Below are 12,780 nucleotides of genomic sequence, written 5' to 3'. Positions count from 1 at the left end.
TACATAAATATAGAAAAACCATTGTTTGATACACTTTCACTCATAGACAGATACTCGGTAAGAAATCGATAAAATTTGTAAGACAGCAAGTCAAGGCGATAGGCATTCATCACCTTGACTTGCTATTCTGAATATTAAACAATCATTCGAATATTTAAAGTTATTCCCTATATTGCCGGTATGTTTCTGAAGGACTATTAGCGACAATAATCTGAGATAACAGAGAAAACATAAGTATGTACACCTAAAACCAACACATTTAAATATTGCCTCACTTACCTCAATACGCTATACGAAGAACAATAATAATCTGTTTACCAAAACTAGCGATTACAAAAGACGGCATGCGCATTCACAGCCCCAACAGTTGTTCAAATTCAAAAATATATAAAGACAATGTCACGACTTTCTACACATTAACTGCTATGAATGTAAAGAAAAATTATCATTGAATTCAGTATCTAACTGATTATTACCGTGTAAGAATGTCCAGCAAAATATTCGTTATCAGTCGCTTAATTTTCACTTATTTCTTGGTAGCGGAATGTGCAAGGGTGAAACGCGTGGTAGGAGGATATGATGTGCCTTGCGGTTGGTAAATATACATTTATATACTTAAAATCAAGTTCATACGTTCATAATAATTAATATGTTTTTTATAGCTGTGGCTATTTCCATATTCAAGTTCCGCATAGAAATATAACCTGTGCATACAAATTAAAACAATAGTGGTCAAGAATTTCTACAGGCGACTGTACATAGTCATAACCTTTAATTCAGGCAGTATCTAGTACCCTTAATGTACACTTTGCGACCTAAGCCTGAATTTTTATTTTCATAATATAACGTAAATAAAAAAAACTACTCTTTCCATCCATTAAAGTTATTCGCAGGCACATTCAAAAATGTGGCATCGTTACGGAATGCTTCGCTCCAGCAAATATGCGGCGCGATCATAATTTCTCCAGACTTTGCCCTGACTGCAGCGCACTGTGTCCACGGCAATAGTAATTTTACTCTGAGTTTCAACAACTACTGCATCGGCTCAGAAGATACATACCCGACAGCTCAGGTGCTGGATATAATTACACATCCTCAGTACGATAAGTAAGACGATAATTTTAATGAGAAATGAATTGCTCGGCCTATTAGGAGAAATACTTAGATAGTTTAATTATTTAGAACAAATATTTTTAACATTCATGAATACAACAAAATAGCATCTTCTTTGTTGTTAGATAGGTACCTTTTCCCACTTTCTACGTGGGGTCGGCACAGTATGTTAGTTTTTTCCAATTACTTCTGTCAATTATCATCTCACTGGTTACTCCCGTTCTCCTCATACTATCCTTTATGCCGTCCAACCATCTCTTTTTAGGTCTTCCACTATTTCTTAAGTTAGTTAAAAGAGCCTTAAATATGAACGTGACTTGATTAACTTCTAAGATGACCTTCCTGTCTTTTCATGATGTGTCCGAACCAACCCAGCTTATTGCCATTCATCTTTTCATTTATTGGCGCTACTATCATACTTCCTCTTATATACTTGTTACATACTTATTTTATTCATTCTTGTCACTCCACACCTCCATCGTAACATTCGCATCTCACTTGCATGCAGTTTCCTTTAATTCGTCGCTTTCGTTGCCCAACACTCAGCTCCATACAGCATGACAGGTTTGGTGACCGTCATGCAACAAAGTACCATCTAAGCCCTAAATCTTTGTAGATATGTATATATACTTACAGATTATGATGACCATATGAATCAGAATACTATAGGACCAATGATAGTCCGATTGTCATCTGCATAGAAATCGGCAGACGGGTGTAGATGACATACCCAGTTTAAATTTATTATATTACAAATATTTAATGAACGAGTCCCATAATTTAAAAAATGCGTAATAAGTAAGAAAAAATATTTTCCTGGACAAAAAAATAAAAATACCTAGGTACTTATACATCCCTCTTATACCTTCTATCCCCTATGCTCTGTAATATGAAGACGTTGCCGTACGTGTACGGAATACGAGATGAAATTATGACCTCTACAAGCTCCTGCTACTGCTGCAACTAACAGCAAATTCGTATTCGTTTCATTCTTGAAACAGTCTGCACCTACCTTTACTTCGCCTATCAATACCACTTCTTATGAAATTCAAATAGTTTTCCAACATTGGACAGTAGCCAAAGTTAATAAAAAAGGTTACTTGGGCTTCTCTGCAACTATTCTCTGATTGATTGGTACGTATGGACAATATCCACATCTGTTGTCGTCTGAAGATCTTTCTTGAAAATATAGTTTTATTTCGAATAATAAGTTAGATATCTACTCATGCTCACTTTAGAATAATGATTTGATTTAACCTAGTGTTTTGTTTTATAAGCCTTGAAGTCCGGTTATCCCCGCAAAAACATCAAATCTAATTAAAAATTTTTTTTTTTAATTAATTGATAATAAGGAAGGTTTTACTCATTTTAAAGTAGTTCTACCTTTATCGCGGAGCTTGGCGGTATATTTTATAGTTCTTCACAATTACCCGCCACCAAATAAAACCGCTGGCGATAATGACATGATTCATCTATATTCCAGGGCCTCCAGCGCTCATGACATCTCCGTCTTAAGGATAAGCCACAATTTGTCCGACGTAAGCTGGCTTAATGATACAATTCTACCGTCATTTAGTTTCGGCATTACAGGTGATCACTGTTTAGCGTTTAATCAAACAATATAAATGTTGACTTAGGCCTTCAATTATAAAGCATTAACTAATTTAGAAAGTCAACGTCAACAGTCAACGGAGTTATCTAAAGTTGATTCCCGATTCAATTACCGATATTTAGGAGCAGGGAAACACTGGGGTTTAATAGTTCAGATAAGTGCCTAAAATATTTACAAACTTTTCATCCACATCCTTTATTAGTGCTCGATTTAAAAATTGAGAATTCTTATATAAGTAGGTATTTATTTAATTAAAGTAAAATACTAAACTTTCGAATTAAGTAGTTTCTTTGCCGTGTGGTTCCCGGCACCAATACAAAAAAGAATAGGACTACTCCATCTCTTCCCCATGAATGTCATAAAAAGCGACTATGGGATTGGCTAATAAACTTGGGATTCTTCTTTTAGGCGATGGACTAGCAACCTGTCAGTATTTGAATCTCAATTCTATCATTACTAAGCCAAATTAAGCTGAACTTGGCCTTTCAATCTTTTCAAGACTGTTGGCTCTGTCTACCCCGCAAGGGATATAGACGTGATGATATGTATGTATGTTTGTAGTTTCTATTTATAGCAAGCGAAGAACTTCAAGTACTTAGGTAGGAACTTAAATAAACGCGCATCATTCTTAACCTACAATTTTATTTAAAGGTCAGGTTCATACAAAGCTGTTATTTCAGGTGAATGCACGATTTATGGCTACGGCTATAAAGATGTCAGCGAGCAAGTATCCGAGATACTTGTCGCTGCCAAAGTCTTTATACTGTCCCTAGACCAGTGCATACAGTTGTTGGGCCAGTATGTCGCTCCACTACGAGACAGCGGGATGATATGCGCCTCAGGCGGCAACTCCGACACATGTCAGGTAACAAAACAACAACAACAACACTCAACGGTCCACGGTTTGTAGGCCTAACCGCATGTTTAGGTGGTAGGTACTTGTACGTTTAAGTGTATACTTACTGTCTCTAGACTAGTAAAAAAGTACATAATAGTATAGTAGGTTACAGTCTTTCACATTTACGCTTTATATACAACAATTCTAAAGAATTTTCTTTTTACTTATTTTCACGGACATATTACCGGACATGCCTACTCTCGACATGGACACTGTTTCTGTGCACACAACTCGAGCTTTTGTTCTATTGAATGTTGTGTTATAATAATAATAACTATCGAGAAACCTTAACCATCTGTTGTCTCCTGAAGTCAATCCAATTAGTTTTGTTTCATAGATAGGTATGCGTTCTAGATTTCAACGACATCAATCAATTGGCAGCTGTACCTAAGTAGGTATCGGTATACTAATACAAACCTGGCCCAATTTTAACTCCAACAAACTTTTCACTGTTAGCTATCAACCTATGAAAAAAAAAATCCTAAGTGCTTTATATGCTTATCTGTTCACTGGATTGGGCAAACGAAAATTTTTGTAACTTGAATAATTTCAAGTGTGGTTCCCGGCACCAATATAAAAAGAATAGGACCACTCCATTTTTTTCCCATGGATGGCGTAAAAGGCAACTAAGGGATAGGCTTATAAAATTGCGATCCTTTTTTTTAGGCGATGGGCTAGCAACCTGTCTCTATTTGGATCTCAATTACATCATTAAGCCGAGCAGCTGAACGTGGCCATTCAGTCTTTTCAGGACTATTGGCTGTGTCTACCCCGTAAGGGATATAGACGTGACTATATGTATATATGAATAATTTCATTTAGGTGTATATAGATAGATATATCTCTTAGATATATATATCTCTTTTATATATATATCTCTCTTATATATGTATATATATCTCTCTTAGAAATATTAGTCTCCTTCGGCTGTGCCCGCGTAAAAACGAAAAACTTACTTTCCCGATGGAATCTCGCGAAAACCTCTCCTAGTGCATTCTTAGGCCACATAAGTGGTTAACAACCATTACACATAAGGGGAACCACCAAACCAAAATTTCTATTTCTAACTAAGCGGATTGCGATGTGCGTTAGTCAATCAGTTGTTCAGTGTCATCTATTCATATAGTAGTGTCATATATTTATATACATATAATTTGAATGATCTCAAGGCATGAGTTTGCCTGCAAATAAGTTACGAAATTTAAAATTTGAAGTCATTTATCATTGCTATCACTACATAGTATAAAACAAAGTCGCTATTTTAGTCTGTTTGTCTGTATGCTTAAATCTTTAAAATTACGCAACGGATTATGATGTGGTTTTTTGTAACAGGTAGAGTGATTCAAGAGGAAGGTTTTTATGTATAATTTTTTTCCGAATTTTGCACCCGTGCGAAGCCGGGGCGGGTCGCTAGTAACATATAAATATAAGTGAAAATCAGTTTGATAATATCCTGGTTTTGCCGCACATAACATGCGTAATTCTCACACATGCGTAAATTGGCGGTCTAAGTTCAAGCCCCAACGAAAACAAGATATATTTTTATAAAAAAAAAATTTTTGTGTTGAGTATTTTATTTAAAAAAACTGAAAATCAAAAATAAATTACTCGGTAAGGTCACATAATTAAGTTAATATTTCATATGATTAGTATATTGATTTATTTCACATTATTGTAGATTCAACTCGAAATTTACGCGGACGAAGTCACGGGCAACAGCTAGTCTTCCATAATTAATAAGAAGCAGATGATGTTTCAGTCATTTTTAAAATATTATCTACATGCTTCTTGCACTTTCTACTTGTGTTGGCTACTTTTTTCGCCTCACATTCCGCCATAATTCCGCACAAAAATCATTAAATATTCCTAAATAAGGTTACAATGGAAACTATGAAAACTAAAAACTATACTGATATTACTAGCTTTATTTCATTTGTCTAATAAGATTTTTTAAATTACAGGGTGATTCCGGCGGTCCATTGATGTGTGATGGGAGACTGCAAGGGATCAGTAGCTACGGCTTAGCCTGCGGCTTGGCAGGAGTACCTGGGGTTTACGTCAGTATAGGACCCCACTTGAACTGGATACGTAACATTACTAATATTTTATGAAGCTGGGGTAATAAAATTAACTACTTACATAAACTCAATTTACATGCTATCATATATATACATCAATATCAGCATAACCTATTTAAATTTTAAATTATACATACATTGTTTTGTAATTTTTATTTAAAAAATACAGGTTCTTATGAGCCCCGAATGATTAATCTTTCAAAGATAGGTACTAGGTATTAAATAGGTAAATAAAAAATAAAATTGGACCATAATTGCCATTTAATAAACAACCATTTTTTCTAAACATCATATGCATCTTAACCTAATCCAGCCAGACTCCTTTATACCAGCAAAGCATTGTATTTCAGAATAGAATTACACATTTTACTTAGAGTAAATAACTGTAATGTATATAATTATATGATCTTAATGACGGCACTCCATGTAGATAAAGATTCGAATATGATGTGACTAAACCTCATTGGCCAAAAAACGTTGATATAAATTGCTATGGAATAATGATGCTATGAAATATCGTTCTCACCACTTGGATTCATTAAAAAATCTACCCAATAAAGTCATTAACCCGTATATAAAATAATCTTTTGCAATTGCCTGCATCTGATAAGATGGCAATACTATGTTGCAATAAAAATATTAAGGCAAATGTCCATTCATTACCGTATAGATCAGAGTAAAAATATTTAGTCTGATCCACGCCTTTTAAAACGTGACACTTATGTACATGTTACATAGTATACGATTAACAGGCAACATTGCAATCTTACTTCGAAAACTACTACCTACTCTGATATATAGAAACATCACAAATATGGCATTATATATATATAACAAATACAAACTTTGTATAATATCAATCTATAATAATTATAATAAATTAAAACAATACGCAACTCAATTGCTTACGCGCCTAAATAACATAAATGTATTGTCAGTCAAAATTATTCATTTATATGTATAATGTAAGAAACAAATATGTCAATTATTGCCCGAGGTCAAGAAAATGGCTACTTTTTATTTTAGTTAGAGCATAAATATTTTTAAGGTACAAAATTTGATATTGTTAATGTTTTAGTATCATCACTGTCATATTTGTATATACAAATAGTATGAATATAATTTTAGTGCAAATTTTTCTACGAGAAATCGAATAATTATCTCCGCAATCTTATGACGATAGATGAAAAATATTTCAATTCCTGTCGGCTCTGTTACATTGTTTTCTTAAGTTAATAATTTTTCGCTATAAATATTTTTTTTAAGAAAAGTTGTCCAGTTTTCAGTACAGAAACCACAACCGAAATATAAGTGAAGATTGTGGATTAAATTGTGAAAACCTTGTATGATCAATATTTTCTATCACTTATTTTGTACTACACAAAATATTGTTTGGGGCCATATGAATGCACGTACTTATGTCAACGTTAATATATCATATCATGTATAATTCAATACAATTTCTACTTTTTCGTAAGGCAAACCTTAATTACTACTAAATTATATAATTAAACCAATCCATCATTCCGAACTTAAGCAAGTACCTGTGTCCAATTTTCCTAAAAATTTGCATGAAAAAGTATCTAACTCCTTTAACTATTGTCAATAAATGGGCGTACTTAAGTGTACTTATTAATTATCTATATAAATGAAAGCTTGACGTTAAAACAAAATCCTTTCCCCGCATATATTATGTACATATATACCGTATAATCGGTAAATAATAAATACTAAATAAATACGATTCAATATTTTGTAGCTTTTTAAAGGCTTGCCTGTCTCTCGAGCCTACTTTGTATATTAATCATGCAATGTTTATTGGTGGTGTCTTGCAGTGGCCTAATTAAGTTGACGTAAAACCTTAACACGAACTTCCAATATATGGCGGTCACACACACCGCCTTATAAAGGGATAGGTAAAACTATGAAACTAACACAATTTTGACTAGGTGGCGTCTACTGAAATGCATATATTGAATAGGAATCTAAAATTTAAGATATCTCTAATAGAAAAAGGCAACATCTAAAAGCAACAGATACTTATCTACATTTTGTTCAAAAATTTTGTAGAGAAACTAACCCTAATTTCACAAGGAAGAAATTTACTATCAAACAATGGAAATAATTACATAGATTTGAGAAAGGGTTGAAAATATCCCCTATTAAAAAATAAAAAACAATTCTGCACGTAGCTTATATGCGGAGTTTATCATTTCGGGGTTAACAAATTAAACGGGTGTTTTACCTTCCCTCACCATCTCACTCTGAGGTTGACCTCAGTGTAAGAGCAAGATGCAAGATATCTGCCTCAACGTTCGTAAATCGTCTCCCTAATAAACCTATAAGCTCACGCTTCATTTGCCAGCACAAAAAAAAACAGAGGATACAATAGGAACTACAATTTTGAAGTACATATGCTCTATTATGATCACATGATATGGTTGGAAGGCATCATATGAACACATATCAAAACCGAACCCTGTGCAGACAGCTGAGATCGTGAGAAACAGTCCAGTTGAATTAAGACCATGTAAACCATGACCTTCCTTCCCCAGTCGGGGTTGAACTGGAACTCTTTGGTGTTTTAGGACTCTTTGGACTTTCTGGCACTGATTTCGCGCCTTCTTCCTCCTTCCCTTCAGCAGTCTCAATACTGGCTTTTAACTGTAATATAAAAATTCATTTCAAGTGGACTAATTTACAAACCAAAAATATGAAGAAAAAAAAACTCTACACGAAATTTGTGAAAAAAAGGACACTATAATTTCTGGATCTGATTTATGTGCCATGTCTACCACTTTCCACAGACATATTGGCACTAATGGCCTTAATTGGTACAAAAGCCGAACTTTCATATCATCTGTGCTAAAATGATTGGTATTTTAGCACTTTATAAATAGGAACTTAAAAACTAAAAATTTTACCTTTATATTGGTTTTCTCATGCATTTCACGTTCATACTCCCGAACATCCTCTATGGTCATGTTGTACCAGTCGTCCATCCAGGCGAAAGCTTGTCGATGGCCAAGCAATAAAATTTCTCGAATTGCCTAATTAAAACAAGAAGATAAATAAAGTATCCAGTCATAAGCGGTAAAGATCGCAAGAAAGCATGTTTTATTTTAAACTCATTACTAGATTATTAAGATAAAACTATCGACGTCATTGATTTACTCGTATGTATAACAACACCATCAGCTGATCGATCTTCGCCATTTTTAAATAAAGTTAAAGTTATCTGCAAGGTTCAAGCAAGAAACAAGAAATCTTAAGGTGACGTCTACCACAGTTAAGGGGTTTTAGAATCTTGATTTTCTCTTTCACATATCTCAGAAATAATACAGGTACTTAGTGTATAAAAACACCGACTTTAGAGTTTATCCCCGCCATTTTTCCTTCTTAATATCTCCTCATTTATAAATACTTACCCCTTGAACATACTCCTCGACCTTGGTCTGTAGCCCCCACACCTCAAACTTGACATTAACTAATTTGTAACAGCACATAATGGGTTTCTGTGTGTCTCTCCATCCTTCAACCAACGGGCCTCGCCCAGTTTTCTCAGACTTGAAGAACTTTGGATCCTCAGCCTCTTTATAATGGTGCGGCTTTATCTCATCATAAGCTATGTCCAGGAAGTCTACATCCCTTTGCTCTAACTCTTCAGGGGTCAGTCCTAAACACTAAAATGTACAAATAAATTGTTAAAATTTTATATAGTTTAAATGCATTTTTTGTGATAAACTAGTCAATTAATTGATTGTTGGATTTAAAATGTTGATTTAATGAATTTTCTCATCTTGCATACAATTTTATTAGAAATCAAAACTAATCTTTCACATTTATAATCCCCATCTATGGGATATTTTTACAACTGTAATAAGATAATTATAAACAAAATCAATAAAAAGAAAAAAATATTACTTACATTGTCATTAGTCCCATTATTATCTTCATATCTTGTTTGAATTGATATAGAGAACTTTGGAATGAAGGAACACTAGAAAATTAAAGATATAACTTAGTTTAAATGATTACCAAATTCCAATATCAAAATAATAAATTATGCATGTGGCACTTTAATGGGTTTAGGGTTACCCTTCCGAGAATATGGATTTATATATTGTTCATGCAAAATTTTGGGCATAATGAAAGAAATCTAAATACAATATCTAATAAAGGTTCAACATTTATGACCATTAAAAGTCTAAAAGCAGACCTCAGCCCTGAAGTATGGTAGTAGAAGGTGCAAAAACTAACATGCATAGGTGTGAGAAAGAGACACATGTAAGTACTAAAATTCAGACATTTACACATTGCACATTTTTCAAACCTTACATGAAAAACTAAATTAGTGACAAAACAAAAATAATTATACTCACAGTGTATTCTTTAGTCGAGGATAACATGAAAAACAAACAAAACTTGTAAAAATATTAGGCAAACATTATTTATGATAACAAATAAAAATTACAATATTTACCAGTTATAGTATATGGATAATAATTCCATGCTTTCTCAGTCACATAAAATATTTTTGGAATGAGTGACTGTAGCCAGTATGGTAAATGACTGAAATACAAAATTATATAAATTTAAGTATAATTAGATTATTAAAAAAATGGTTGTTTAGTTTAACATAAAAATAATTATTCTTATTTTTAAGTAGTCAATAAACCAATTATTTTAATAGAAAATTGCATATTTGGTTATACATATAAATAAATAAATAATAGTACAATGTTCAAGGATTCTTAAGAGCTTTTCTTTAAAATATGATAACTAAATTATTAAAAGCATCTAAATAGTGTTGTAGGCTCCATCTCCAGAATAAAAATGTGACAATGGTGTGAATGTTTTAAAAGCTCATAAATAAATCAAGTTTACTAGTCCTTCCACAGCCTAAAAAGTACCTGGATAGATGGATCCTCTTCTCCGTATATTGTCCAGTACCGTTTTTCTCATCATTAACTTCCTCATTGGCCACCACTTCCACCCCCTCGCCGTTGCTGGACTGTTCAAAACTGTGACGAGCTATCATGTACAATTGACCTATTTGATACTGAAACATATACCATTTGAAACATTACTTTTCCAATTATTTTTGCCAGTTAATAGATAGTACTAGAAATCAACAGTAAACCTGAATAAATTTCAAGATGTGAAATGATTTTCTTTAATTTACTTTATTTTTATTGGGGAATTTATTCCTTTTAATATTATGATATTTTTGTATCTGCAAATATATATATTAAAAGTCAAAAGGCATAGAAAGCTACTTGCAAGCAGTATATGTTTGATGGACATGAGACCATCTAGTAGCATAAGTAAGAAGTATTAAGTAGCATTAATTAGTTTCCCTGGCAATTAAAAGCTCGATGTCAATAAAGGAAGTAAAGTAACCTTCGGTCATAATATTGATCAAGAAAAGGACCCAACTACTGGTGATTGAATTATTATGAATTATGAATTGAAATAGTGACATAATTTATTACTCTCTATTTATTTAACGACGACCTGATTCGTAAATTAATTGATTTAATTTAATTAAAAGAGGATATAATGTACCTAATGACTACAAATGTTATGAAACTTTATCCCACCTCTTTCACCTCCATAGGCATACATATTCTATATTCCTTCGACAGTACCATTGTTATTTCAATCAATGAATATTAACTAAACAACTCAAATTAAGTTGAGAAAAAACTTTAGTTGGTGGAGAACTGAGAAGAAAATAAAATTGTTAAAACACGAGATCGATATATATAGCATAGCACAGTAAAATATTTCTACTGAGCACTACTGAGTACTGTCTGTCTTTAGTATTGCCTACCGCTGCCGTCAATGTCATAACAAAATCGCAAAAATAGTCAATGTCAGAATTGCAAATGCTAATGTCATGTCACATTCCAATGATTACACTATGACAAACGATGGAGCCTTAATATTAAAAAAAAAGAAAATTTTCTTTTGGTAAAGTATAGGTACTTTCAATTTACTAAAACTATTTTATAAGCCGAACGAAAACATGATGACGACGATGTTATTTTTTTCGTTCCAAAGACGAAGAAGATAACAAAATAACAACTAATAAGAATCTGTATTGGCCTATAAAAAATATTTATTGATGAATTTGTTTTCAATGAAATCTGTTACCCCAAAGAAAATGTAATCACTTAGGTTTTGGTAACCCCTAAATATTGTAAATGCAAAACTGTCTGCCTGTTACGCTTTCACGCCTAAACTACTGAACTGAGTACAGAGATAGAGTTGACCTAGAGGAAGAACATACTAGGTACCTACTTGTATTGCGAAAAACGCGGACGAAAGCTACCTTCTTAAAAACAAATTTCCGGAACTATTATGTACCTAGTAACTGAATGTTAGCTTGTAATGGACTTTCAGTCTTTGCAAATGGGTTAGGCTATTGACCGTAAGGGATATAGGCATTATAAAGTATGTTTAGCTTCATTTATAGAAAACTAGCTGTGCCCGCGACTTCGTCCGCGTGGAATAGTTATTTTGGGCATCATATTTATTTATGCAAACATCCTCCTCGGCTTTATCAATTATAGCTGCTAATTGTTATGCGACTTGGCGACGACTTGGCCCACATCATTACCCGCGACGGAACGGAGACCGTATAGTGAGATGAGAGGCCTTTGCCCAGTAGTGGGATCTTACAGGCTGATACTTTACTTTACTTTAAAATAGTCAGGCGGTCACGCGTATTAGAAAAAACGCTGGTTCGCCGTATTAAATGTTTCGCTGCAAATTGCTTATAACGACTATATCTCAAAACCTATTCGTCTGATTTATATACTGTAAATGGCAATTTTAGTCTACATGAAAAGCCGAAAGTAATAAACATATTTATTTGGATAAGGATTAATACTGAATTAAAGAAAATTGGTTTCAAAATAACTTATGTTTATAATGAAAAAATAATCTTAAAAAATGAACATAAAAGTGGTTATTGTAAGTAAACCTTAAGAGATAGATATATGCTCTCGCGGACTTTTTTGTGGCAAAAAATGAGTACTTCACATCTTTAGTACATTGTTTTACTATATCTT

The 12,780-nt window shown here is 33.1% G+C and overlaps 2 protein-coding genes across 4 annotated transcripts; one reads left to right on the top strand and one right to left on the bottom strand.

Moving 5' to 3' along the window:
- The first annotated feature begins 409 nt into the window (after positions 1-409).
- LOC106139983 (trypsin alpha-3) lies at positions 410-7,856 on the top strand. Of its 3 annotated transcripts, none has more exons than XM_060947551.1 (5): positions 410-591; positions 894-1,107; positions 2,597-2,703; positions 3,406-3,590; positions 5,585-7,856. In XM_060947551.1, exons 1-5 carry the CDS (start codon positions 486-488, stop codon positions 5,732-5,734), a joined length of 762 nt encoding a protein of 253 aa, XP_060803534.1. In that variant the 5' UTR covers positions 410-485; the 3' UTR covers positions 5,735-7,856. The 3 variants fall into 3 exon arrangements, with proteins under 3 accessions (XP_060803534.1, XP_060803535.1, XP_060803536.1); XM_060947552.1 differs by having other exon boundaries at positions 480-591; positions 884-1,107; XM_060947553.1 differs by having other exon boundaries at positions 480-595.
- Positions 5,945-10,211, bottom strand: LOC106139840 (cytoplasmic phosphatidylinositol transfer protein 1). The gene is made up of 5 exons (XM_060947555.1): positions 10,084-10,211; positions 9,630-9,701; positions 9,130-9,384; positions 8,626-8,751; positions 5,945-8,365 (listed from the first exon to the last, which is right to left on the bottom strand). The coding sequence occupies exons 1-5, from the start codon at positions 10,108-10,110 to the stop codon at positions 8,222-8,224; spliced, it is 624 nt and encodes a 207-aa protein (XP_060803538.1). The 5' UTR covers positions 10,111-10,211; the 3' UTR covers positions 5,945-8,221.
- Between the last annotated feature and the right edge of the window lie 2,569 nt (positions 10,212-12,780).

This window comes from Amyelois transitella, chromosome 13 (assembly GCF_032362555.1).
Source record: "Amyelois transitella isolate CPQ chromosome 13, ilAmyTran1.1, whole genome shotgun sequence".
NCBI classification, from domain to species: domain Eukaryota; kingdom Metazoa; phylum Arthropoda; class Insecta; order Lepidoptera; family Pyralidae; genus Amyelois; species Amyelois transitella.
The sequence above is the reverse complement of the archived record's forward strand: the minus strand, read 5'-3'. Positions and strand labels throughout refer to the sequence as shown.

Bases quoted from the DNA above. Each gene is read 5' to 3' on its own strand.
- LOC106139840 (XM_060947555.1), bottom strand. From the start codon at position 10,110: ATGTTATCCTCGACTAAAGAATACACT. The intron at 9,385-9,629 runs GTAAGTAATATT...TGTACATTTTAG, and splicing joins ATAATGGGACTAATGACAAT to TGTTTAGGACTGACCCCTGA. The intron at 8,752-9,129 runs GTAAGTATTTAT...TGTTTTAATTAG, and splicing joins TCGAGGAGTATGTTCAAGGG to GCAATTCGAGAAATTTTATT.
- LOC106139983 (XM_060947551.1), top strand. From the start codon at position 486: ATGTCCAGCAAAATATTCGTTATCAGTCGCTTAATTTTCACTTATTTC. The intron at 2,704-3,405 runs GTGATCACTGTT...CTGTTATTTCAG, and splicing joins ATTTAGTTTCGGCATTACAG to GTGAATGCACGATTTATGGC. The intron at 3,591-5,584 runs GTAACAAAACAA...TTTAAATTACAG, and splicing joins GCAACTCCGACACATGTCAG to GGTGATTCCGGCGGTCCATT.